This window comes from Rissa tridactyla, chromosome 7 (genome assembly GCF_028500815.1).
Source record: "Rissa tridactyla isolate bRisTri1 chromosome 7, bRisTri1.patW.cur.20221130, whole genome shotgun sequence".
NCBI classification, from domain to species: Eukaryota; Metazoa; Chordata; class Aves; order Charadriiformes; family Laridae; genus Rissa; species Rissa tridactyla.
In genome coordinates this window covers 54,302,369-54,330,043 of record NC_071472.1, presented here as the reverse complement: position 1 = coordinate 54,330,043, position 27,675 = coordinate 54,302,369, and the positions used below count along the sequence as shown (strand labels likewise).

The following is a 27,675-nucleotide window of genomic DNA, read 5'->3' as shown; positions in this document are numbered from 1 at the left end:
TTAAGCGATCTCTTTGATTCTGCGGATGTAGTTGTGAAGCTCTTCGGGGTCTTGCAGCCCCATGTCCTGGCAGACCCACTCCAAGTCCTCCTCATCAGCGATGGGGATGGAGTTGTACGCCAGCTCGTCGGAGGGCAGCGTGGCGAAAGTGGTGAACTTCACCCGCTTCCGTTTGGAGGTGGGCGAGTTGAGCGGGTCCTCGCTCTGGTCCCGCGTGGAACCCCCCGAGGAACCGTCCCCGCGACCGTGGACCTGGCTCTGCACGCTGGTCTGCGAGCTCCCGCTGCTGTGGTGGTCCGCGTGGCAGCAGGTCTGGACATTTTCCAGGGGGTTCCCAGGGCTCTCAGGCTGTGGGGAGAGGTCATTGTGAGCCCGCAAGGGCTGCCCGTTGCCCAAGAAGACCCAGTGGTGGGAATGGTCCATGTTGGTCTGGCCTTCAGGTGGGATGCGTTTGTGCCGATATTTCAGCACAAAGACAATGCAGTTGATGAGGAAGACCAAGATGGCCAGACAGAAGACACCCAGGAGGGCGTACATGCCTATCTCCAGGTCCGTCAGCCCCCTGGTCACCTGGACGAAGCCAGTGGGGATAGTGGGGAAGTCCTCGGTGGGGTGAGACGCGCTGGACATCCTACTGTCCTCGCTCGGCTCCGCTTTCCTCTCCACCTCTGCCCGCAGGGTGGTGCTCGCCCCCGTCTCCGCCAACCCTGGCTTGCTGGACACATGGTCATAGTCATAGGTTGGGTCCTCCTCGGACCCAAAGTGGACCCGCACGCTGGCCAAGGCTGTGAAGAGCACACTCTTGCGCTTGGTCTTCTGGCAGCTCTCGCAGATGACCAGCTCAGCCCGCAGCAGCTCCCCCGCACCCTCGCTCTCCGCCACCACCAAGGGGAACGCCCGGTCCTGGGTCACCGAGACCACCTTCTCGTCCAAGCTGCTCACCACCAGGTTGTAGTCCTTGGGGTCATAGAGGGAGAGGGGGGCCGTGGTGCCGTCGCTGTAGGAAATCCACAGGCTCAGGAGCGCTTCCTGCGGGACCAACACAAGCACCGGTTGCCCAGCACGATGCCAGTCCCACCTGCACCCATCCCTCCATCCCTCCTCTTTTGCATCCTTCCCTCCATCCAATTCATCCTTTACCCCTCCGTCATCCATCTTGTTCCTTCCAACCATCACCTGTTTTTTCCCTTTCGACGATTCTTCCCTCAATTTTCCCCATGCTTGCCCAGGCTCACCCCAAATCCCAGCCCCAGACATGCCAGATGCGGCTACCAGAGCTGGGCTGGGAACTATAGCATTTCATCCAGACCCATTTGTCCCTGTGTTTGTGTCCTGTCCCCAGGCTGGTTCATAGATCTGCATGAAGGTTTCTGGGGTACTTTGGGGGTCTCCAAGGTGTTTGAAGGACAACGGGTGCTGTGGGGGCCTGGGATGACTGTGGACAGGATATGCAAGGGGGATGTTGCGGATGGAGCCCTCACCCCACCCCAAGACCCACACCAGGCCCTCCAAGCCCCAGTGCACACCCCTGGCCTCACCTGCTTGAAGAAGCTGAGGGTCTGCTGCACGGACGTCCGGGCAATGATGGTGTGGCTATTGCCAGGGCTGGGGTGGAGGGACAGTGAGAGGCTGGAGACCACCTGGGCCTTCAGGTCTGTGATACTGACCTTCTCCTCCGCCACCGTCACCAGTGTCTCGCCTAGCACCGCCTCCATGAGCGGGGACACGACCTGCAGGGGACGAGGGTGCCCATCACCGCCTGCCACCCCCAGCCTAACTGGCCGAGGGGGGGCAAAGGCGGCCGGGGGGGTACCTTGAAGAGCGTGGTGCCCGGCTCCCTCCCGGCCAGCGTGAAGCTGTCCACCATGTGGGCCACCCGCGGGTCGTCCACGCGCATGAAGTCGCTGACCAGGTCGGTGACCTCCACCAGCCAGTCGGGTCCCAGCATGGTGACCACCTGCCCCGTGCCCTCTGCCGCCGTGGTGTGGAACTGGGTGAAGACCTGCAGCGTGGCGTGCTGGTACTGCAGGGCACAGCCCCGGCTCTGCTTCCTCTCCTCTTCATCCTCCTCGTGCTCGCTGTCCCGCACTGACCTGCAGGATGGGGCAGTGGGTAGGTAGCGCTGCCGAGCTCCCTCCTGCTGCAGCTCTTCAGCCCCTCCAGGAAAGGAGAGGGGTGGCTGGGCAGGGAGAAATGCTGGTTTCTCCCCAAGCACGGGAGAAACCTGCTGGCTCCTGGCCAAAAAGACGCCCGTTGCCCATGAAATCTCTGAGGGCTTTAGCAGCTTCTGGCAAGAGGGTCGCTGTTGTCTCTGCCCCCTAACCAGCTGAGAGGACAAGATATCTCGGGTTGGGATGGCACCTGGAGGCCTCTAGACCTCAAAACAGGGCTAACTTTGGAGCTTGGCTGCTCCTGGCCTCATCTAGGGGAGTTTTGACCATTGCCGAGGATGGGTGTTCCCCATCAGTTCCATCGTCTGACCAACCTGTGGTTCCTCCTTCCATACAAACCTGCAACCTGTGTCCATGATCTCTCACCTTTTCCCTAGGGACCCCCTGAGATGACTCCGGCTCCACCATCTTTAAAAGCCCCTCTTTAAGTAGCTGAACAAGCCAAATAGACCACTAGCACCACCTTCATCTTGCCTTCTCCAGGTTGGCCGGACCCCAAGTGCGGTGGCTCCGCAGCACCCACCTCCTGTCCGGCAGGATGGGCACTCTCCAGCCCTTCACTTGGCTCAGCCGGGCGTCCGAGAGCTCGATGTGCAGCGGTAGTTTGGGCACCCACACCGTCATCTCCAGCGGGGCAGAGAGGTGCTCGTAGGTGAAGGTGACCCGGGCACTCATGGAGCCCCGCGACTCCTTCCCGCTGACGAAGACGTAGTCGCAGCTGCTGGAGACCTGGGGGAGAAAGGAGGATGAGGGGGTTGCAATGCTCCCGCAGACACACCAGAGATCCTGGCAGGAGGCTGCCTGGAGGATGGGAAGTGCCGGAGGAGCAAAATATCACCTGGCACATACCCGGTTAAAGGTGGCCCAGGAGCGGGGATGCTCTCTCCTCCCCAAGGTCCCTGCTCAGAGGTGTGGACCCACACACACCATGGCCATGTCGGGTATTTTCCCCCCGATCCAACTCTTCTGAAGCCCTTGCAGGCACCTTCATTTGGTGCTTCAGCTTTTTTGGTCCCCCCGCACCAAATTGTCCCCCGCTACTGCGCTCAAGCAAGAGGCACCCGCGTGGGCGCTTCACAGAGGTTACAAATTGCTCGTTCTGGACATTTGCCCCAAAATCTCCTCCACCCATGCCCAGAGGGCACAGGCAGTGAGCACGGACCAGCCGTGTGCAGGTACCCACCGGTGCCTCATCCCTGTCCCTTCTGCTAACCCCAGGAAGAGCTTCCCAGAGTCCACCTGAATCCTCACGTTCGTCTTCTTTCGCTTTTAATTCCCATTTATGCAAATGCCATCAGTTAAATTTGCTATAAAACAAATACATCCTGCGGGGACCACTTATTACCAACCGATCCGAGCCAATTAAGGAGCTAAGAGGATGCCACTGCAGCATTGCCCGCGTTTCGGCTTAGGCCGTCAGTGTCAACAGCACCTTCTCCTTTTGATCTGGTTAAAGATGTCCCTGCTCACTGCAGGGGGGTTGGACTAGATGGCTTTTAAGGGTCCCTTCCAGCCCAACACATTGTGTGACTCTATTCTATGATTCCCAGCAAGGGTGAGAGGAGACAACCAGGCTGGGGAGGCTCCGACCTCTCATCTGCAGTGGCCCCATGGCCCAACCCTGACCCCCTTTTCCTCCCCCTACACCATCAGGAATTGCAACTGAGTTGTTTGCTGCTGGGGAAAAATAAAACCCCTTTGCTCAGCCAGCAGCACAGTCAGTCTCTGATGCGCCAAGCACCGCAGCAGCGCAGGAGGGCTCATTTTACAGAATCACAGAGTGGTGGGGGTGGGAAGGGCCCTCTGGAGATCACCCAGCACAACCCCCTGCCACAGCAGGGTCACCCAGAGCAGGTGGCACAGGAACGCGTCCAGGCGGGGTTGGGATGTCTCCAGAGACGGAGACTCCCCCACCTCTCTGGGCAGCCTGTGCCAGGGCTCTGCCACCCTCAGGGTAAAGAAGTTCCTCCTCATGTTGAGATGGAACTTCCCATGGTCAAGTTTGTGCCCGTTACCCCTTGTCCTGTCCCCGGGCACCACTGAGAAGAGCCTGGCCCCATCCTCCTGACACCCACCCTTTCAGTATTTATAAGCATTGATAAGATCCCCCCTCAGCTGTCTTTTTTCCAGACTCAAGAGACCCAAATCCCTCAGTCTTTCTTCATCAGAGAGGTGTTCGAGTCCCCCCATCATCTCGGTAGCCCTTTGCTGTCCCCTCTCCAGCAGTTCCCTGGCCTTCTTCAACCAGGGAGCCCAGAACTGGACACAGCGCTCCAGATGCAGCCACCCCAGGGCAGGGCAGAGGGGGAGGATGACCTCCCTCCACCTGCTGGCCACACTCTTCTTGATGGCCCCCAGGATGCCACTGGCCTTCTTGGCCACATGGTCCCATTGCTGGCTCATGGGCATCCCGTTGTCCCCCAGGACTCCCAGGTCTCTCTCCACAGAGCTGCTCTCCAGCAGGTCACCCCCAGCCTGTCCTGGTGCGGAGGGTCATTCCTCCCCAGGTGCAGCACCCTACACTTGCCCTTATTTCCAACATGCTGCTCTCCCACGTGGATTCTCTGATGGCTGATAAGGAGTTGAGTCCACGCTGCACGGTAGCTGACAGCGGAGGTGTTAGCATCACTGCCTCTCTCCCCATCTTATCTTTGGGCACTTGTGGTCATTCAGCTGCAGGAACTTTGTATTTCCGAGCCCATGAGCAGGTCCTGACTTCTACAAGAAGTTTCAGCTTCCATGTTTCAGCTGTGGGAGCCCACCACGAGGTGACCGTGGTCCCCGGGGCTGGTGGGGGAGGCAGAGCACGAGACCTGGGCTCCTCGGGAAGTCCCCGCTGCCCAGGCACAGGAGGGAAATGCAATGCAGGAGGGTTTGTTCCTTGTCTTCCCATCAGAGATACCAGCTCAGCACGTCTGAAAAGACAATCTCATCTCTGGCCGGGCGGCGTCTGAATAAAGATGAGCTCCTGGGCAAATCCTCCAGCAATGAAGTGCTCTGGATATTGTGCCATTTATCACAATAAATATGATGGGCTGCTGCTTGCATTACCTTAGCTAATAAATCCCCCCGGCACCTTCTTCTGGGGACCACTTGCTTAGCAATTGGGGGGGTGTTGAAACTACAACAACAAAAACTCCCAGCACATCAGGCCTGTCCCGATGATGGAGTGACTGCAGATTAGCTTTTAAATGAAGTGCACGCTTGTTCAGAGAAACTTCCCGGATTCGCAGCAAGGCTTCGGGAAGCAAGAGGCTGAGGTCTGCCCGGGCTCCGAGCCAAGGCACCACCGGCTCCACGTCTGCCGCCAGGAGCTCCCTGCCTTGGCACAGCATCAAGCTTGGGATCAAGGGGACACATCTCCTCCAAGGCCCTTGGGAGTGGGAAGAGCCACCACAACTGGTGGGATCCCATGTTGGCCAGCCAGAGGTCCTGGTGGTGGCTGCGGGTGACCAATGTCCCCGAGGTTCAGCCCCACTGAGCTGACTTGCTCCTGGTGGCTCCTCAAGCAGGTTTGGATGGTGAGCTCCTAAGAACGGTTCACATAGCAGGTCCTCAAGCAGGTTTGGATGGTGGGCTCTTAAGAAAGGTTCACATAGCAGCTCCTCACACAGGTTTGGATAGTGAGCTCCTAAGAACGGTTCACATAGCAGGTCCTCAAGCAGGTTTGGATGGTGGGCTCCTAAGAAAGGTTCACATAGCAGGGCAGGTTGAGCATCTCCCATTGACCGTGGCTGGCAGCAGAGGTGGCCTTTTGACTCCTTGCGTGTCCTTCAACGTGTACACAGTCTCCAAAGCCACAACGCAGGCAGGGCAGGGTGATTATTTGTATGCTGCCTTGAGTGATGAGGTCCTCCTCTCGGGGCTGAGCACGGGCGGTCGCCCTGTGTCACCACAGACGGGGATGAGGGTGACGATTCCCACCTCTGCTCTCTCACCATCCTTGGTGGGTGGCCCTGGCACCTTCACAGCCGCATCCACCAGGTCCAGGATGTTTCCCCTCCACGTTACACACAAGAGCAACCACCACCGAGCCACAGGCGGCGTGGGGAGAAGCAGCTCCCCAGCCCTCCTTCACGTTAAATTATTTACAGTAACAGATAGCGCATCCCACTATGTAAGCTTTGATTTATGTAACAGGTTTATAGCCCTGACACCGTAATCACACTCCCCAATCTCAGCGGGTAACTGAGAGCTCCCTCGGAAACGAAGCTCCGGCACAAACACAAAATAACTCAGCAAGAAATTGCACGGGGCTCCGAGCGGCGAGCGGGAGGCGAGCGGGAGGCGAGCCGGGGCCGGAGGGCTGCTCCATGCATTATTCATCCCAGCTTGTGTGCATGTGTCTGCTCCCCCCAGGTCTGGGGACAGCGTGTAAATAGATTTATGAGCAGAAAGGCAGCACATTAAACAGTTTAAGTGTCTTGGAGTCCATCCTGAAGTGTATTATTGCTCTAGTGTTTTATCACGCTGCAGAGGACCGGTCTCCATAAATTAGACCCGGTGCTGTAAATCGCACGGATCAGAGTTTTAGTCAAGAACTTGGGTAAACAGTTTGTGACGCTGGCTGTCACCCCCCCGCCGCGGACCACCAGGGACAGCAAGTCCCAACAGGGCTGGGGCTCTGCCCGTCGCCCCTGGCTCGGCTGGGAGGGCAACCGGTGTCTGGTGGCGAAGAAGGGGAGAAAAGGCTCTGTCCCCCAGCCTGGGGACATGGGAGACCCCAGACCCCCACCATAGCTCCCCGCCTCTGCCCGATGCAGCGGGAACACGGAGAGGGTGGGCTGGGTGCGTGCAGGGAGAGGAGGTGGGAGGTGTCTAGGGAGAGACACCACTGGCAGAACGATGTCTAGGGGTGGATGGATGGATGGAAATGGTGATAAAATAATACGGAGAGGCGGATAGAGGGATACACACAGTGATAGAAAAATGTATATGGATGAATGGGTCTGGTGATGGAGAAATCATGGCTGGATTTGAGGATCAACTGCTGCCTCGGCAGCTGGGGCGGATGCGTGGGCAATCGCCGCTGCTGCAACAGCGAGCCTTTTGCATTCGCCTTATCAGCATCTCTCCCGTGCAGCCCATCTTGCTCCTCTCCCCCAACCTCCCCTTTTCCCTCCATCGTCCCCAAGTCCCTGGCTCGTCCCCCCACGCCTCGCCGGGGCCAGCCCGAGCTCAGCCCAGCATCCCATCCCAACGGGAGATAGATGTCACCAGGAGGCAGGAGCGAAGCCGCTGATGGAAATGTGCAGCTTACACTGCGAGGTGACAATGTTTCACCTTATCAGCGCTAAGTGCCATGATAACCCATAGTTATTGCTGCTGCCTGGTGCCAGCCTGCGCAGCGCCGGAACATCCCATGGCCTCTCCGGGGACAGTGACAAAGTGTCTTGTCCTTCTCCCAACAGATCCCAGGGAGAGGCACACGTGGACTGAAGCCACTGCGGGGATGATGAATGGGATGGGGTGGGCTTGTGCGGCACATGGGCTCAGCCACCAGCCCCAGCCCATCCAGCTCCAGCCCACGCCGTTATTGGGGCCAGCACCCCTGGGGGAAACTCAGCCCCTCACTAGGGCCAGGAGAGCCCCCTCCCTGCACCCACCTTGATGATGTCTTCGTTGTTGGACTTGCACTCGACCATAGCAGAGACGTCCACGATGACGCCGCTCAGCTCAATGGCGATGACCTTCACAGGAATGGCCACCGTCCGCCCCGTCAGGATGGCCGTGTTGATGATTTCTGTGTCCTGGGGACAGGGTGCAAAGAGGAACATCGTGTTGGAGGGCAGCCTGTCCCTGATTCCGGCTGGCCCCTCTCCGGCTCCAGCCCTGGTGCAGAGAAGGACCCACACACGGGTGGGTGGGTGGGCTGTATGGGTGCTACGGGGTGGATGGGCCGGTGGGAGATCCCTCAGAGGGACCCAACCCGTCCCCAACATCAAAGCAGATAAGCTAAGCGAAGGGCAGGAATCCGCTCACCATGGCCAGGGGCACGATGGCCCGGATATCCCTCTGGATGACCGTCAGCTCCGTCACCACCTTCTCCAGGTCGGGCGGGGGGTTGCGGCCCCGGTAGTCGATGTGCCACATGATACGGCGCGTCACCGACTGGCTGGTGAAGTTCTCCATCTCGAAATCCAGCTGCATGATCTCGGAGGAGGAGTCCCCATCCCTGGGCAGGGGGACAGGAGGGGGATGCGGTGAGCTGGGTGCCCTGGGTCCCGCAGGCACCCCGGGATCAGCATCAGACGCTCCCCTCTAGTGACGCAGAGCATCCCCAGCTGGTCCCTTCTCAGGGTCGCCGTGCCTGCTGGGGGGACCGTGCTGTGGGTGCCACCACGATGCTTTTTCCCAAAAACAGCAGTCCTGACCCCCCCACACCTCCACCGGGGGCTGCTCCAATGGGAACCTACAGCATCCCATGGGAATCTCCCCAGTGGGAGGGAGAAATGTATTTCACTGTCTCTCCCCAGCGGGAGAAAAACCTCGGTGGCTCAAGCGGGGGCTCTCCCAAGGCTGCGGGTGATATATTGTCACAGGGTGAGTGTTGTGGCCACGGCCCCAGGGGATGGCAGGTGGCTGCAGGCGCTGCCCTCATCTCTCCGGCTCCGTCTTCCCGACAGTGTGGCTGGATTTACTGCCCCAGGCTGCTCCCGCCTGCATACTCGTGTCCCGCAGGCCAAATCCCAAGTGTTCCATACCCAGCAGGGCAGCGCGCTCGGGGACGGCAAATAAGTCCCTGTACAAGAGCCCAGCCCACGCTCTTGATTTTACAGCCCCTTCCAAGGGGATCACATGGGGAAACTGAGGCACGGGAGAACCACAGACAGCAGATGGGACAACACTGAGCTAGGACTCGGGGCAAAGCTGTCCCCCAGCCTGCATGGGGACACGTGGGGCAGACGGGCAGGGGATGGGGGAGGTCGGCAGGACTGGCAGAGGATAACGGCCCCAAGACCATCTGCTCACCAAAACCCCAAACATTTAATGGCAGGACCCAAAGCTAACGGACAGGGAGAGAACTCTGGGCCATCCCCGAGGCAGGACAGGATGGAGAGGCTGTGCACTGCCAAACCCAGCACACAGTGCCAGCTCAGGGAACGGGGGGACTCAGCAGCCCGTGTCCCTTGTCCTCTGTGTCACGGCTTGGTCACAGTCTGACGGCAGCAGCGTAAATCACTTACACCCCATCCCTATGAGCAAACCTCCTCAGATGCGATCCTGCCCTCCTATCGCTGTGTCCAACTTGCAAATCCCTCAGGGGGACTCGGGTGCAACCCCCCTGCCTTAGGCGACACTTCTCCCTCCAACGGTCCCGCAAAGCAAAGCATCCCCAGGGGACACCCCAGAGCCCCCGGGAACCGCACAGCCGGCAAAAGCCCCCCCAGAGCAGGAGGACGGAGAGTGGTGAGGAAAGGTGAGATCCCTGTGGAAGGAGAAGCCGGGACCAGCCCCGCTCTCATCGCACCGTCGAGAAGGTCCCATCGATCTGGGGATGCAGGGTACAGTCGGGTTTCTCTCTGATAAATATCTAATGAGTGAAAGGGAGCAGAGAAAGGGGAGAGCAAGAAGCCAGGGCTGCTCCAGACCATGGGAAGCCCTGCTCCTGCCGCAGGGACGATGGGTTTCGCAGTGGGGTCTGGTGGGGTCCTGCCGGGACTTTGTTCCCCAAAGGGGAATTGCCAAAGGCCACCCAGAAGAAGCGGATCTGGCAGCTTGCTGCCACTTCCAATGCAGAAGTGTTAAATACAGCCGGGAAGAGCCAGGTTCAAAGGCAAACCAGAGCTGCGGCTTCATGCCAGAGGCAGTTCGGCGCTGGGACTCTTGGCCATGGGGTGCCCCTGGGCGTCCCAGGAGCCCTGCCAGGGGCCAGCCACCATCTGCCCTCCCCGAGCATCGTCTGCTCTCAGCCACGGCAGAGACAAGAGCCGGGCTGCCCAGATTGGCGGAATAACTTAGGATGCAGCTGCTGGGGCGAAAACCGCCCAAAATTAGCCATTATCACCCCAAAGCTCAGGGCCCTCGCCCCCTCCCTGCACAGCCGGCGTTGCCAAGAGCCCCCAGAGCCCCGGCGAAGCAAACTCCTCCGGCTGCACAGCCTGGAGGGCAACACGGCTTTAAGTCATTCATACTTTCCATTCCGTTAATATTTGATGTAGTTGTTTGTCTAAAAGGTGATTGTAATCACTTTAAATTCATCCTCCGTCTCTAACCTTTCCAGGCTGATTTGAAGCGGCGGCGGCAGACGGGGAGGGAGAGGAGGAAGGGGGAGAGGGGAGGATCTCGCTGCCGACAGGTCTGGCAGCCACGTGCGGGGGCGCTGGGGTGGCCCTGCAGAGAATGGTTGGGGGGGGGGAGCTCGTGGCCCCCGGGACACTCTGGTTTTGTATCTGGATGGAATGGTGTGGGGTAAAGGAAAATCCACCCTCTGGGTAAGCCCTTCAGAGGGGTTTTCTGCAGATAGCTTCTGAGCTCACGTTTGAAGCAGAGCTGAGGATCTCCATTCTGCAAGAGCTCATCCCCAGCTCCACTCCTTTTTGGGGTGGGAGGGCTGAGATATGGGGAGATTTCCATGACAGAGGGCAGGAATGGCTCGAGCCCATCAACTCCTGGAGACACTTGGCTCCCTTTTCCCAAAGACACAGTGACGGAGATACCACAGCCTGGGAACAAATGCTTTCCAGCACTTCAGAGTCTTTCCTGCTGGTGGTTTTGACGCCGTGTCCATGCCCTGCCCTTGCCCGCCATGTCCTGCCCACGTGGATGCCAGGAGCAGAGCTGCCCCTCGCCCTTGCAGCCTCCCTGCGCTCACAGGCCAGTCCCACGTCTCCCCTCCTCCAGGCCGGGCAGCCCCTGGGTTTTCAGCTTGGCTTGGTGGGTCCTCGCTCCTTCGGATCGTTCTCATTTCTATCCCCTGGACTCTCCTCAACTGACCCGAGCCTTTCCCGGAGCCCCAGGAACGGGCAGCGTCCTCGTGTCGAGCAGGGGAGAACTGGCTCTGCCCATCTCAGGTGCTGCCTTGGTTCGTGCTCCCCATCCGACACTCATCCATCACCTCAGGGTCCAGACGGGACCTTGCCCGGGGACTGCTCCCCTTCCTTCCCGGAGGAAACACCAGGATAGTGAAAAAAGAGCCGCCACCTTTAAGAAGTACTAAAACTTCTGAAAAAATTAAAATACTTCCACCCCACCCCAAACTGGGGGCTCCTCCATGGCTTCACAATTCAGCCCCCAAATCCACCACACGTGTTCACCAGCATCCGACACGGCCAGGCGATCCCAGCTCAGAGCCGGGGATGCAGCCGCTAAACGGTACCTGTGGCTTATGACCGCGTTGCTTGAGCCCCAGCTTGGCCACCAGCGTTGACCCGGAGCAGATCCCACCTGAACACACCATCTCACACAGCCCTCGGGCAGCCACCTGCCTGACCACAAACCTGCCCACCTTGGGCCACGAAACCCACCTTCACCTGCCCTCCAGCCAGCTGCACGGTGCCAGCCGAGGCTAAAAGCCACGCACAAAATTAAGTCCTTTCCCATGTCGGTGCAGGACCTACCCCGACCTCAGCTGGGCTGAGGGTTCGACCCAAAAATTGCTCATCCCCCTTCAGTGCCTCGAAGTCTCACAGACTGAGACATGCACTTCTGTGCCTCAGTTTCCCCTGCCAGCACCCACGGGGCACCGCAGCCAACCAGACACCCAGGGTGGGGGCAAAGGGAGAAAGAACTGCTCCGGGACAAACCCAGCAATTTCCCCAACCCCGCTGGTGCTAGGGGGGAAGGGGGGTGCGGGGCAGAGGGGGGGTCTCTTACCTGGGGCCGGCACCGTCCGCCCTGGCCACGTCGACGGTGGCGGTGGAGTGCTTGCCGCCCGTCAGCAGCTCCGAGCTCACCAGCCACTGCCCGCTCCTCGACTTGGTGCTGAGCAGGTTGACGCCTTTCTTGGCCTTCACCCTGCGGAGACCAACGGTCAGGGCTGGAGCCTCACCCCCCCGCAACCCTGGACCCCCCCGGGCACCCTGCCTTAGGTGCGGGGGGATTTTTTGCCTCCAGTTCCTCCTGGCTGTTGGAAACATCATCTGTCGCTTGCATGGGGCTGAGCCCACCCCAGCCCCTCTTTTTCATAGGGTTTTGTCACCCCCATCACCCCAACAGCAGGGGTTTGGTCCCCAGCCCCAGTGCTGCCCCCCAGGACAGTAAGACCCCCGTGGGGCTGGGCATCCCTGGGGTGAAGGACAGGAGAGCCTGGAGTGCCATGTCCCCCGTGCCAGGGGCTTGCTGCTGGCCCGGTGGCCACAGGGACACTTGCAAATGCCCTTTGAAAAGATGTGGCCGGGGCTCATCCCCCCATCCTTAGGGATGCAGCAAGGGGGGGTCTCCCCACACATCTCCCCATACTGGGGTGCTCAGCAGTAGGAGGTGGGTGCAGGGGGGGACAGGGAGCAGCAGCCCCATGGCCATACCGCACTTTGTCCCCCAAAGCGGCCGTGAACAAACCCACATCTGCTGGTGGGACCCTAATCCTGGAGCAGCTGGGAGGGCAAAGGCAGGGGACCAGAGTGGTGATGCAGAGGTGGAAACCCTTCATGGACAGCTTTTCCCTTCCCTCCAAGAAGCCCCCACTGCAAAGTCACGGAACGTTGCAAAACCATGTGCCAGCTGCCCCTCCAGCTTCCCTTCACCTTCCCAAAGCCCTGCCAGACCCGGTCCAGCCCCCGGCAGGTCCCATAAAAGCAACACGCCCTCCCCATCTTCTCCTCCCTTCCAGCCCATGGCTGCCTTCGCAGCCGAAACAACCATCCCCTGGAAAGGCGGCCGCTCCCGTTGCGGGGGCAGCCAAGGGACCTTACCTGAGGGTGAAGTGCTCCACCGTGGAGTTGGACATCAGGTAGAGGAGGATGCTCAGCACCTCGCCTGGCTTGAGGGGCTTGTCGGGCAGGCGGATGAAGACGTTGCCGTCCAGCCGGTGCTCCTGCATGGGCTGCCCGGGGGAAGGCTGCAGGAGGCTGACGCTGCCGATGCGCAGCAGCGGGTGCTGCGTGGGACCCTCGGTCCTGGCCCCCCCGGCCCCGCGGCGGGGGACCGTCTCCCCAAGGCACTGGCCGGCCCCGTCGGGGGCATGCAGGGTGTAGTACAGCTCGGCTTGCTGGTTCTCACCCGGCACCTCCAGGCTCTCGGGGCTCTTCCGCCTGCCCAGCGGCACGGCCGGGGGGCCGAACCAGGCGTGGGGCAGCTCCGCCTGCACCAGGCACGTGGCCAGGTTGCCCCGCAGGCGACACGAGCTCTTGATCTCACGGGCGTCGCGGAAAGCGTGGAGCCGCACGCAGGGCAGCCGGTCAGTGACGTCGAAGTCATCCCAATCCCGGCCGGCTACATAGAAGAGCACTTGGACCACGGGCTGGTTGGCCACCAGCCGGGGCTGGATGATGAAGGCGCGCACCTTCCAGTTGACGGTGAGGCGGTCGGGGACCTCCAGGGTGCTGGAGGGCTGCAGCTGCTCCTTGGGCAGCACCAAGCCCGTGCTGAAGGGCCCCAGGGTGACGTTGAGGACGGGCAGCTCCTTGGTCTGGAAGACGACGAAGGGCTCGGCGCGTTGCAGTGGAGCACTGCCGTTGCCCACCGGGCTGGCTCCCACCTCCTTGAGGAAGAAGGCCAAGCGGGTGTTGGACAGGCGGTAGCTGACGGGCAGCGTGATGGCACTGGGGGGCTCGGCGGGCTCGGGGCTGGGGGCTGGCCCCTTGGCGTGGGCTGCGAAGGGATGGAGAGTGTGGGTTAGTGCAGGGCATCCTCCCCTTGAGCATCTCCCGAGCCCCAGAGCAGGGAGAGTGGACCCAGGCGGGAGCAATCCAGCCCCACAGCAAGGAGGAGCCTCACCAAACCCACCCTTGGCATGGGATGGGGTGTCCGGCCAGGAGGGACGCTCAGGGGCTGCCCAAGGCTGGGCCAAGGTGTGTTGAAGCCACATCTGTCCTGGTTTCAGCTGGGATAGAGTTAATTTTCTTCCTAGTAGCTGCTGCGTTTTGGATTCAGCATGAGAATAATGTTGATAACCCATATTGTTTTAGTTGTTGCTAAGCAATGCTTATATTAAGTCAAGGACTTTTTCGGCTTCCCATAGACAGGACAAGCCGGCCAAAGGAATATTCCGTACCATAAGACGTCACGCTCAGTATATAAATGGGAGATGGCCAGGGGGCAGGAATCCACAATTGCTGCTCAGGATGAGCTGGGCATCATCAGGTGGTGAGCAATTGTATTATTTTGTATATTCTTTTACCATTATTATTATTTTCTCTTCCGTTATTGTTCTGTTAAACTGCCTTCATCCCAACCCATGAGGGTTTGGTTTTTTTTCCTTTTTTCTCCCTCTTCTCCCTACCCTACTGGGGCTGGGGGCGAGTGAATAGCTGCATGGTTCTAGTTGGGGGCTGGGGTTAAACCACGACAGCATCCAACCTTGGTATTGTCCCTGGGCACCCCAAAGCCCTGGTTGCCCACCCTGGCCCCCATGCCAAGGCACTGCCCGAAACAGCGCGGACCCACTCGTCGAAAGAAATAGGGCACAACTGGCTGCACCCCTGCTTCCAAATGCACAGAGAAAAGGATGCTCGGTTTCTCCAGAGGCTCGTTACCAAAATTTAGGCAGGTCCAGGTTAACTTTTGGCTGGCAGGTCCTGGCCAAGTATCTAAGTCCAAGGCTTTCCTCCTACTTTTAGCTCCCAGATCCCATGGGGAAGGTGGCTAAATCGGCTCCTTTGCCCCAAACCCGCTCCATCCCTGCAGGCTGCCTGTAAGGGTGGTGTCACGGCTGGTCTGTCACCCGCCACCCCCCCAGGGGTGCCACCGCTGGCCCTGTGTGCCAAAGCAGGTCCAGCCCCAATTTGTCCAGGCATGGACGCGACCCGGTGGAAAAGTGATGAAGATGATGTCAGTGCCACCTCGGGCAAACCCCAGCAGCGCCCAGGTCTGACGGGCCTGAGGAAATCCCTTTTGTCCTTCATTTTGACCAATTTGCCTTAAAAAAGAATAAACCCCATACAGGCAGAGCAGGCAGCCCCTGCCAGCCACACGCTCCCGGGGACCGGAGCCGCCCCAGCCCCTCGGAGGGGAAGCCGGCTACCTGGCTGCCGCGGCCGGCAAGCGGAGAGAAACCCCATGAAAATCTTTCTGCTAAAGCAAATGCTGCGAAAGGCGGTGGGTGCGGAGCCGGGCTGACGGCAGGCGCTGCGCCGGAGCTGCGGGAGCCTGGAAGACATCTCAAGGTCTTTGCATCCGCCAGCGGCTGCCAACGATTCCTGGGAGGCCTGGGTGTCCCCCCCCTTCCTCCACATCCCCCCGTTCCCGGCGCTGATTGCAACCGCTCCCAAGCGGCTCCCGAGCAGGAGAGCCCAAATTACCCGTGTCAGGCGGCAGCGAAAGGTGCGGATGTGACGGCTCGGCTCCCGGGAACGGCTCGGCCCCCTCCCCGGCGGGGGCTTCGGAGCATGCCAGGACCTGGGGCTTTTCCCAGCCGGGAGCATGGCCATGGCTGGGCTCCCCGGGGCTGAAGGGGATGCGGGACCCCGCAGCCCACCCGGGGAACTCCCTGCTGCGGGGCAGAGGGGAGTTAAGCAGCTTAGAGGGCTCATAAAAGGATTAGCACTCGATACGGGGACGGGAAGCATCCGCAGCTACGCTGCCTGGGATGGAACTTGTCCGAGAGCCAGGCAGCAAATTCCTCAGGGCTGGGAAGACACTGGGGACAGGCTGCCGGCATCACCGGCAAGGCCACCGTGCCGGCACCGCCGCGGGCACAGCTCCAGCCCCTGCCACGCTAACACCGCTCACCGCCGGCCGCCGAGCCTGTCCCGCTGTGTTTTCCCACCTCCTGGAGAGCCAGGAGCTGCAGGAGAGGTGCTGACCCCCAGAAAGCACCCACGGGTACCGCTCTGCTCAGAAATAACCACCAGCCAGGGGCTTTCTGCTCCTCCGGCTCACGGAGGTTGCTTTCCGCCACGAAACACAAAGGTTGGTGTCCTCCCTGCAACCCAGTTGACGCAGCCACAGCTGCTCCTGCCGTCCCCAGCAATTAGGAAAGGGGATTTTTTCCAAGGCATGAGATTATTTGCAGAAAAGGATCCACCAGCTGGAGCGACACAAGCCCGAGCACTTGGGTGAGGTGCCGGCAGGGGCAGCCAGGGGAAGAGGCTGTGTTTAACTGACTCGTTGAAATAGCATCCTTTTTTCTCCCTTAAAAATCTCTGGGGTTCGGGGAAAGACCAGGTCATTTCACAAAGAAAACCCACCCGAAATACACCCGACCCAATGCCCAGTCTGGCCCCGACTGAAACCCACCCTTGGGATGGTGCAAAACGCTTGGCGTCACTGACTGTCCCTTGGGTGGGGGACGGGAGAACCTCTGCGCCACCCCAGCGAGCACCCGGCCGCCCGCCAGCGAGGGGCACCCACAGCCACCCGCTGCCCTGGGAGGGCAAAAGCAGACAGTTTTTTGTCTGCAATTTGCCACCCGGCCCCAGCTCGTGGCAGAGACCCCCGGCAACCAGCTCCTTCCTCCTTGCCATGGGGATTCTCTGATGGCAAATAAGGGGTGTGCACCGGGGGTGGCAAGGAAAACCCCTCTCCTCGATGCAGCCAGGCAGAGCAGATGTGCGCTGTGGACCCTGGTCAACTCAGATAAGCCACCACGGGTATCAGCAGCTCGGTGTCACCAAGCCCTGCTGCAGTGGGGACACCCGGGGTGGCCCCAGCACCGAGCAACAGACCTGCACCCTTGCCGTGCCGGACGGGGGAAGGGAGCGGGCATGAGCTGGGATGGAGATTAATGCGACGGTCACGATTAGTTCAGCGCAGGCAGATTGTCGGCACCCGGAGAAGCTATTTCCTTCCCCAGACAAAATGCATTTAAATGATGCTATAATCTGTCGCCGGGAGGGGAACAGGACCGGCGCCTCCGTTCCTTGGCCATAAACTAATCCTGCCGGGAGAGGGTCTAACCCAGCCGCATCCAGCCCGGGGTGGGTGCCAGGACGGTGGATCACAGCCCAGCCCAAGGCTCTGCGCCGTGGAGGGACGGAGGGTGGGGAGGGAAGGAGAAGGGAGGCAGGAGATGCATGGCTGTATGGATGCGTGGCTGCTGGCTAGAGAGCAAAGAAAGGCTGGATGAGGATGGATGAACCAGCAGAGAGAAGGGAAGATGCATGGATGGAAGGAGATAGGCTGATCAGAAATGGCTGGACAGCAAGAGAATAGCTCTAGGGAAAAGAGGTGAAGGATGGAGGGATGGAGGGAAGGAAGGAGGCAGGGAAGGAGGGATTGACATGCTGAGAGAGTTGGGGGGGTTCAGGCTGGAGAAGAGAAGGCTCCGGCGAGACCTTATAGCGGCCTTCCAGTCCCTGAAGGGGACCTGCAGGAAGGATGGGGAGGGACTCTTGATCGGGGAGTGTAGCGATAGGACAAGGGGTAACAGTTTCAGACTGAAGGAGGGTAAATTTAGATTGGATATCAGGAAGAAATTCTTTGCTGTGAGGGTGGTGAGACACTGGCCCAGGTTGCCCAGAGAAGCTGTGGCTGCCCCATCCCTGGAGGGGTTCAAGGCCAGGTTGGACGGGGCTTGGAGCAACCTGGGCTGGTGGGAGGTGTCCCTGCCCAGGGCAGGGGGGTGGAACGAGATGATCTTTAAGGTCCCTTCCAACCCGAACCATTCTGTGATTCTATGGATGGAAGGATGGCACAACAGCTCAAGAGATGGGAGGAAGATGGATGGAAGGAGAAAGGACGGATGGAAGGATGGCCAGACAAGCAAAACAGCTCAGGAGACTCCAGTCCCCACACCACCGTCCCCAGCCCCTCCCCTGGTTTCTAGCAGCCCCTGGGAGGGAAGGTGGCTCTCGTACCCCCACCTCTGGCTGGGTTTGGGGGGACAGAAGGGTTAAGCCCTGGTCGCTGGCTCTGCTCCACAGCCCGCTGCGGTTAACGGGATTTGCAGCGCCTGACCTGCATTCCCGGGTTTATTAGGCTGGCGCAGAGGGGACCATATGGTCCTTCCACCCTCGCAGCTCAGCACCGCGAGCAAAAGAAGCAGATCTCCATGCCTGGCCAGGCTCCCACTGGCCGGGGGGCTGCCTGGACCCCCCTGGGCTGAGGAGCCACCCCAGCCCCACAGCGGGATGGGACGGGACTCCCGTGTGTCCCCTCCCTCCCACCCCACGTGGAGCCGGGCTGAGCTGTGACCCACGGTGGGGAGATTGGGGATGAGAGGGACATGGAAACACGCAACTGCCGGTGACCCCCTCGCCGAGCCCCCACATCTGCCCGGCCAGATGTGCCCTGTGCCGGCCGCAGACGTGTGGCCAGATGGGCTGAGGGCACGCGGGGACAGCGGCGGCACCCTCCAGCCCTGCCTTAAAATTAGGACACGCCCCCCCCAGGCCAGGGGGTCTTGTGGATGCAAAAAGCAGCACCCAAAAGCCCCTGCCCATCCCCACACGGGTGAAGGTCCCACCACAGGGTTTCGGTCACCACCAGCCACCCTCCTGCTCCATCCCCCCTGCTTGGGGACGCTGGGGACAGACAGACTGACGGACACATGGGAAGAGAGGCCGAGGGACAGACGGGACGTAGCTATGGCTGGTGGGGGATGTTGGCTCCTTCAACTTCCCTTCTTGCCCCAAATCCCCAGCAAACAGGGCACGGGGGGAGTGCGGCTCAGCCCCTCCATCCTGCCCCTGCAACAGCCCCACCAGCCCCATCCCTGCTCCCACACACCGTCCCAAGGCCGAAGAGCCTCCTCCTCCTCTTCCCCTTATCCAGCATCGATAGCCAGCGCTGAGCTCCAGCTTAGCCCCAGCCCCAGCTGTCTGCCATAGGGATCACTTTAGCCACACTCCGGCGGGGAACCTTTATCCCAGCTTATCCCCTGGGATGCGGCGGGGGGCTCCCGGCACATATATCCCCACTTAGCAGGGGAAGAGCTATAGGAAAAGCCCTGGAGAAGAGAGAGGGGAGGTTTGAGGTCATGCCAGGAGGGTTAAAACCTCTCGTGATGCTACCGGGCAGCACTGGGGGCCTGGTGCATCAACGGACCAAACACAGCTCCGAGGGACACGTCAAAATAGGGGTGATGTGAGACACCAGCCCCAGCTGCCCTGTCTCCTGCCGGGCCACCCCCACGTGCCCTGGCCATAGCCCACACCAGCTGGGCTTCTGTGGTGGTCCCGCATCAGAGCAAACCAATGGTTTCCATAAAAGTGTCCATAAAGCAATGACTTGAGCTGACACGATGATAAAACCCTCGCTAAATACACGGGAAGGGCTGCGGGGAGGTGGCAGGGAGCTGTGCTATCGTCCCTAGCAGAGGGCTTCACATCAGCTTCAAGCCCGGCTCAGGACCCCTTTGAAGGGGTTTTGGTGGTCACCGGTTGCTGGGATTCAGCCACCAGCCTGGCCGCAGGACGAAAAGGCCCACGGGATTTCATCAGTGGTCCAAGACCCCAAACACGGGCCCTGGGACCCTGCAAACCGCAGCAGCCCCGGGCACAGCTCCCCTCTCTGGTTCTCTGCAAGCGCAAGCAAGAGATGCTGCTTCTCCGGGCCACAGGGCTGCCAGCACCGCCAGTGATGCCGGGACCACTGGTGCTCCCATTCTCCCTGGATCCAGACCCACAGAGCAGGGTGACAAGGTGACAATCCTACCCCTGAAATCAGGGAGATGAGGGCAGGACATGCCGCTGCCTCAGTTTCCCCACATGGGTCAGCACCTGGATGAGACAACGGGGTGACGGGTCCGCCCAAAACGCCGAGAGCCAGGGGACCACGGCAAAACCCCGCAGCCCCCGAGGGAAAGCCCACCCTGGCTGTTCCTCACCAGGCCACCAGTACGGATGTCCCAACTGCCGTTTCGTTCCAAGCCAGCATAAAGCCACCCCGCTCCCCTGAGCGCCCCCAGATCCTTAGCTGAGGCTCCAGAGCCCCAAAATCTGGTGGCCCAGGTTTTGCCTCCGCAGCCATCAGGGCCAAGCACAAAGGGGAAACACGGGCAGCAATGGCCCCAAATGCCAGGGATGTCCCACATCTGGATGTCCCAACAGCTGGATGCTCCAGCAAGAGGCAGGCCCGGCTCCCAGGGAAGAGCCAGGCTCCCACCCCATCTCCTCACCCATCCTGGGAACAGGCATCGCACCCATCCCGTTCCCTCCCCAGCCCATAGCACCGGACCCCACCATGTCACACTCCCACCCAAGTGGGGCCAGCACCTCCAAACACCCTGAAAGATGACAACAAGGAGAAACAAAGGCCTCCACGCCTTCACCTCCACCCAAAACCCAGTCAGCCCCAACACGAGCCCCCCATGCTCCGTGCTTCAACACAGCCAGGGGGAAAAAAAAAAAAACACCCAGTAATAAAACTGAAGCCAAAATTAGAAAACGCGAGCAGGCCCCTCGTGGAAACCTCTGAAATGTCTCCCAGCAGCCAGAGCCTTGAAAATTGTTTTCGGCGACATAAAAGACAACAAGCTCTCCCTTCCCTCCGACGCGCCGAGAGCCTCCATCTCCAGTCCCAGCTAATTGGAACTCAATTAAGTGAATAATTGTTACAAATGTAAAACTACCTTCCCCTGGCGCGTGGCGGTGAGACGTCCCAGCTCTGGCTGTGGGGAAGGGAGGGACGTGGGGACATGGGGACGCTGTGGGCCCCCAGCTCTGCCCATGGCCGCGGCAGTGACGGGGTGACGGGGCTGGGAAGCCCCATGGTACCGAGGACTACAACACTCAGCCCGGGAGGTTAAACTGGTCCAGGCTTCCCAAAACCGGCCCAGGGTAGGAACTGAGTGGGTGCTGGCCAGGAAAAGTGAATCAAGCCTTCCTGCAAGCAGCAGCGCTGTCTCCAAGTGGATTCTCTAGTGTCTAATACAGGGTTGTGCTTATACCTGGTGGGCACTGCTATATTCGCCTTTCTTTTAGCTCCTTGAGACTTTTCCCCCTCCAAAAGGTCCATCCCGGCTTCATTGGCAGAAGGAAGAAAATAAGAAATGCTGGTGGGACTCAGCCCCAGGCCAGCACACAGCCTGTATTTCGGGGCCGGCAGCACTAAGCAGAAGGGAACCACCCCAGCACCACACCAGGCTGCGGTGCTGAGCTCTGCGTTTCCCCCGGAAAACTATTAAAAAGGGAGAAGGGGGGGAAAAAATAAGCAAGCAACCTAGAGGAATAAATAAATATGGCCTAAATGGGATGTGCCGTGCAGAGGCGCAGCCTGCCATAAATTCCTGGAGCCGGCAAGGCTTTTACGCAGCAGCTACTTTAGAGCAATTTCCACAAATCATGGCAAGGGACAGGCCAGGGGACAGGAGGAGAGGGCCTTTACGGAGGAGGAAGAAAAACGAAGAAATGAATTAAAAGATGGGGGCGGGGGAAAGGATGAGGAAGTGCCTGACCACAAATGTCCGCGGGGATGTTTGGGGGCTCCAAAACACAGCAGGGGGTGGGGGGGAGCAGCCCCGGGATAAAGCCGGCAGCCCCTGAGCCCCCAGCGCGTGCTCTGGTGGGTCCCGGGCTGGGTCCCCCCCTTCATGCTGGGTTCCCCCCATGCCAGGAGCTGGGAGCAGCCCCCCAGCAGCAGGCGGGCACAGATGGTTTCCCCAAATAACGCCCCCGCCCCGGGGAGCCAGAGGTGGGAGGACAAGGCAGCAGGGGAGAGCCCTGAAGGGTGGCCTGGGGAAGCGGGGACAGGGACAGCAGCTCCCAAGGAAAAAGCCCCCAGCATCACAGTCTTGGGGTGGAGGTGATGCAATGACACAGCCCCCCCCAAAGCCACATGTTCTGGGGGGGTTCGTCCCGTCTCTGTCCCCTCCCACCATGGCCGGGAGCAGGAACATCCTCCCAGCACTCTCCAAATCTGAACACCAAATACATCCCCCGGGCTGTGTGCGCCCCCCCCCCCCACCAACGCCACCGCCAGCCCAGGATGTGCCAAGTGACACGTTTCAGACTGATTAGACACCGATTAATTTTCCCCCCTGGTGACGTGCGTCAGGCTGCGTTCAGAGCCGGAGAGGGACTCAATTTCACAGGCACCCAAGGAGCCGCGGATAAACCCAGTCCACCCCAGCAGCCCCAAAAGCAGGGACAGGGACAGGCGCCGAGCTGGGGACGTCACCAGCTCAGGACTTTGACACCCAGCAAAGTGGCCACAGCATCAAACACACAGGGCTTGAATCTATCTCCTTCCTTTGTTAATTTAGCTGGTACCCGGCGACGAGCGCATCCCGCAGCCGCACCGAGCTGGCAGCGGCAGGTATTGCATCTTCAATCTTATTTATCTTCAAGAGGGAAAACATACCTTTTCCTTAAAAAAAAAATAAAAATTAATTAATTCTCAACTTTCGCCAGTCCTGCAGAAGAAGAACGGGCCCGGCCGAGCCCATTTAACCATGGCAAAACCTGCCCCGCTAACTCTTGTGGGGGCCAGGAGGTGACGGCACCCGCAAGCGGGGGCAAAGCCACCCCGGCAGCACCCACTCGGGCTGTTAGCAGAGCTAGTGACAAATCAAGGACAGCAAATACGCCCAAGTGATGGGAAAATGCTCGCCGGCAGGAGACGGCAGCTCCATCGGATGATTGTAAATTGCCTTGATGAGGGTATCCCCCTGGGAGGCAAGACCACGAGCGAGGGGCTCCGCACCCAGCCGGCGGCGAGGGACGCGCGCCCAGCGGGGAGCGGCAACAGGTCGAGCGACAGCTAAAAAATACAACAGCTTAAAAATAAAAATAAAAGAAGGGACTGGTCTCCCCAGGAGAGCCACAGGCCAAGGAGAAGCCTCTGCATCCCAAACCTGGGACATTCGGGTGGAGAGGTGACAGTCTAGAAATCCCCCATCCCGGCTGGTGACTGCCCCAGGGTGGGGAACGCCAGGCCACCATCAAACCCCTTGTGTCTCCCAATTTTCAGGGAAACAGTGAGCCCCAACCTCCACTCCCCTCGGCGAGGAGCACCAGGACCCACCTTACTTCGCACCACTGAACCATTTCTCTTCCTGGCATCCCACGTGGACAAACTCCCCGGAAGGGACTCTGTCCCCAAAGGCACCGCTGGGGTCCCTGGCTCGTCACCGCGCATCCCACCCCAGGAGCAGCTGCCTCCATCGCTCCCCGGGGGGCCGCTCGTTAGCAGAGCCGTGTATTTAATAATAAAAGGCTCTGATTAGATTAGCGGGAGTGACCTTTTCCAGATGGATGGGATGCTCGTACGGCGGCAGCGACGGGCGCCAAGCAGGAGGGGAACACACCGGCAGCTTGCCGATTCCTCCACACGCCCGTGGCAGGCTGTATCAGCCAGACGGCTGCAGGAGCCAAAAAAAAAAAAAAAAAATAAAAAAATAATCAGGTTATGCCATGTAAGCACCTCTTCCCTCACCCATCATCTCCCAGGATGAGCCCACGTCCTGCTGCCCACCTCCCTGGGTAGAGCTTGGCTACGGGAGGGGATGGAGCTGGGATGCGCCGGTGCAACATCAGGGATGCGCTGGTGCAACACCAGGGATGCTCTGCAGGGACCCAGCTGGGTTGTTTTTCCCCTTTCCTCCTCTTTTTAGGATGCAGAGAGGCTGGGCGAGGAGGGACCTCAGCAGCCGGTCATGGCGGGGTGAATTAAATAGTGGCACTTAAAAAAAACCCAACAAACAAAATAGCCAGGTTTCTAAAAAAAAAAAGAAAAACCAAAAAAAAAAAAAAAATCACTGAGCAAACCTCAGTCAGGGGGTTGCTGCCACCCGATACCCTGCCTCAGTTTCCCCCCCGCCCCGTGATGCGGGGAGCCCAGGAGCAACACGGGACACACACCGACACACGAAAATGTCTCGGGATGAGGGTACGGAGGCACCTAACACGGCTCGAAAGCCCCAAGGCCAAACCCTGCAACGCCGCCGGCCAAAAAATGATCTGCTCCCGAGGATTTCCGTCAGGCTGCCGATAGCATCCCTCATCCCTCTTTCCCCAACACCACCGAGGGGACAAAAAGGGGAGAAGAAAAGGCAATTTCCCGCTTGGGATGCCCAACTTCGCACCCCGACGTCCCAGCGCAAGCATCCTGCTGGGATGTAAAGTATCGGGATTGGGGGGAGATGGAGTGGGACCTGGGGTCACGCAAGGGCACCCCGGAGCCGAAAGCCGCTCGGCCGAGCGGCTTTCGGCTCCGGGGTGCCCTTGCGTGACCCCCTTTTCTGCGACACCGAAGGTAAAACTTGTACCAGGGTGAACCCAGCTCAGAGGCCGGATCCTGTCTGCCAGGGGGAGGAAAGATCCTACCACTTCTTCTCCGCTCCTGGCTCCAGGATGCTCGGCTGCTCCGACCCCACCGGCTTGGTGGGGAATGGGGGCCGATAAACGAGCAAAACTGGGTGTACGTTCCCGGTTCGGGCGTTAAATGAGCAAACGCCGGGTGTACATTCCCGGTTCGGGAGCGAGTTATTGCACATCTCCATCTGCTGGTCTGAAAATCCTCCAGCCGGGAGACGCTCTGAGCCGAAACGGGGGTAGTGTGTAACCCTCCCTGGCCGGGGTTGGGGTGCGCTGGCTGGAGCCCCCCCCGCCCCACCACCACCAGGGATGGAGCCATGGGCCCACAGCATCATCCTTCAGCCCCAGCCCCACACCTGGGACTTGCCCACGGTGGGAATAACGGGTGGGAGATACAGGGAGAGCAGCATGGCCCCATCCCCACCGGCAGCGGGATGGAGGTGCCGGGGCTGTAGGATCCAACGCGGGATGCCAAGCCTGCCCTACATGCTGGGACAGATGCTGAATAACTCCAGCAGCCCCGGACCACTGCCTCTGGGCCAGTGCTGCCTCTGGGAGAGGGGAAACTGAGGCACGCTGCGGGTACAAGGCTCAGCAGGCAGCAGAGGGAAGACGCAGGAGTCCAAGCTCAACCCCATGGACAGCACAAGTTCTTTCGCAAACCAGTGGGTAAATCCATCCCCCCTCCCTGTGCCGCATCCCAACAGGTCCCTTGCAGCTTCGCAGCACAACGGCGCCGAGCACACAGAGCACACACCATCCATACCCCTCACTGCGCTGCGTCCCCGGGGTCCATCCGTCCCTCCCGCAAGCCCTGGGACCACCCCGGGGCCATCCCAGCCCGGAGGTGCCAAAAAAAAAAAAACAAAAACAAAACAATAAACAACCCCAACCATTTCTGGAAGCAGCTGATCCAGGGCTGGCAGCCAAGCGGCTCCCGGGGCTCCCGGTGCCGGCAGGGAAGCGCAGCAGGAGCAAGGCTGGCGCTGAGGGTTGCTCTTAAATAAAAAAAGAAGGGAAAAGGGAATAAAAAACACCGCGCGGGAGAGCAGGGCGCTGCTTCGCCCCTGGCTGACCCCTGCCGCCAGCCCGAACGATTTGTAAGAAAGGCTGGGAGATATTAGGAGCTCTCAGCTTCTTTTTCCGGCTCCCTCCGAGACCTTTATTTGTCCAGGAGAGGCCGAAGCAGCGGCGAGGGCAGCTGTGTGTCGTGAAACGAGCCTAAAAACTCCTGGCAGATGCTTCTCTCCCCGCCGGCGCAGGCGTCCTCCTGCGGCAGCACGGCAAATCCTGGCCCCACACCCGGCACAGGCCACCCTCGCCCACCGCACACTGGCATCGCCGCCACGGGGACCCCCCCACCATGGCATCCCCCAGCCCAGGGATCAGATCCCACCCTGGGATAAACCCGAGGCCTGACCCACCGGGCTGTTGGTGTCCCAGCAGCAACAGGGGGGGCTGAGAAACCCCCGGGAGGGGATGGGGAGCAGTGGGCTGCATCCAGCCCCTGCACCGGAGGCAATTCCCGATGGAATCGCTTCCACAGGGATATTTCCCGTCACCTGCCAGCAAAGCCGACAGCCGCCTCCAGCAGCGCACCCGCCGTGGGGAAGCGCCGACCCAGACGGCTGAATCTCATCCAGGGAAACTGAGGAGCAGAAGGAGATCGCGCTTCCCTGACAGCTGCCAGACACTGTCCCCCCCCGCCTGAGAACCCCCTCACCTGGGGGTCCCAAAGAGACAGCTCTGCCAGCAAACCCTGCCCCGGCAGCACCCCAGGAAACACCCAGTCTCGGGGTACAGGGGGGGTAGCATCCACCACCCCAAAGGATGCTACGTAAAGTTGCGGTGCTCGCCAGCCTGGAGCATCTCTGCTCCTGTGTTGGGGGTCAGAGTTTTTTTAAGGGGGGAAACCCCCTGCCAGCTCCACACAACGTTCCCAGTGTCCCCCCCCCGCCTCCTCCTTTCACCACTGCTCGAAGAGCCTCGGGGGGCGCCGATGCTTGAGAAAGCCCTTCCTGAGCCCCCGGAGTGCCTCGGCCGTGGGCTGCCGGTGCAAAATGGAGCTGGGCATGGTCCAGAGACCCCTCTGGCCCCTGGGGGGTCTGGTTTGAGCGGGACGGGACAGAACAGCCCCCAAGACATGCTGAGCCCACGGCCGGAGCTGGGCTGGCAGGAGGGGTCTGGGTGGCTCCCCCCAAACTGCAAGGAGCCCCCCGCGTTCCGCTTGTCCAAGCCGGCAGCCGGGGAGAGATGCTTTGGCTGGTGCATCTGTGGGGCTTGGTTTTACACAAAAATCACCCGACAAAAACCATCCACAGAAACCGGCCCCGTGTCCCTCAGGGTGCGTGACCCCACTTCGGCCTTGCTCGCCAAAAACACCCCCAGCAGCAGGTGCCGGCGTCCCCCGGGGTGTCACCGGGGCAGGCCGGGATGTCACCGCAGCTCGGCCGTGGCACGGCAGCGATTTGGATGCAACTCAGGGCAAGTGCAGGCGGCAGGGACCACCCCCCTTGCCCAGGCCGCAGGCAGGAGGGGCAGCACCAGCCCCAAAACCCCTGTCCCAAAAGCCGGAGGGGGGGAATAGAAAGAAACAGAGGGATGGCAGGGACTGCACCCCCATCCCCGCGCCCCAAAATGATGCCACCTCGGCAGCGCTCGCCCTGTAACTCGGCGCAGGCTGGGAAAGCGGCTGGGTACGGGTCTGGGGAATAAGCGAGTGGATAATAGCGGATAAAGCCCCTGATCCTCCTGCTAAAGCAGCTCTGCATTAAGGAGACAAGGGGCGGGGGGGGCTGTGGGGGACACCGAAGCCCCCTCGCCCCATCTCCCCCCGCTGCCACCCCGCTCCCTGCCCGGGGACACAGCCCGCTGCAAGCGCTCGCCAGCACAAGCTGTCATTTTATTAAGCCAGGAATAAACTCTAATCTTCACCCATTTCGCTGGGGGGGGGGGCACAGAGGACCAGGGGAGGCGGCGGCTGCCGGGGTGGGGAGCAGTTCGCAGCTGGGCACAGTGGGGCAGATGGGGCTGGAGGGGTAAGATGGGTGCAAACCCCCTCCATGATGCAGATACCCACATAAGATGTATATTTTCCGCCCCCCCCGCCCCCGGTGCCGGCAGCACTTACCGGGGAGCAGCAGGGAGCAGAGGCAGCAGAGCAGGGCGGCCGGCCCGGGGTGCATCTTCTCCGGAGAGGCCATTGCAAG

The 27,675-nt window shown here is 60.3% G+C and overlaps 1 protein-coding gene across 1 annotated transcript; it reads right to left on the bottom strand.

Annotated features, from left to right (window-relative positions):
• Positions 1 to 27,675, bottom strand: TMEM132E (transmembrane protein 132E). Its single transcript, XM_054209104.1, has 9 exons — positions 27,597 to 27,675; positions 13,025 to 13,922; positions 11,988 to 12,128; positions 8,154 to 8,346; positions 7,778 to 7,921; positions 2,695 to 2,900; positions 1,814 to 2,093; positions 1,539 to 1,730; positions 1 to 1,029 (listed from the first exon to the last, which is right to left on the bottom strand). The coding sequence occupies exons 1-9, from the start codon at positions 27,667 to 27,669 to the stop codon at positions 1 to 3; spliced, it is 3,156 nt and encodes a 1,051-aa protein (XP_054065079.1). The 5' UTR covers positions 27,670 to 27,675.

Excerpts from the sequence above, each read along its gene's own strand:
- TMEM132E (XM_054209104.1), bottom strand. The coding sequence starts at position 27,669 with ATGGCCTCTCCGGAGAAGATGCACCCCGGGCCGGCCGCCCTGCTCTGC. Across the intron at positions 1,731-1,813 it reads CGGGCACCACGCTCTTCAAG|GTCGTGTCCCCGCTCATGGA; the intron begins GTACCCCCCCGG and ends CGTCCCCTGCAG. Across the intron at positions 1,030-1,538 it reads CCCTCAGCTTCTTCAAGCAG|GAAGCGCTCCTGAGCCTGTG; the intron begins GTGAGGCCAGGG and ends TTGGTCCCGCAG.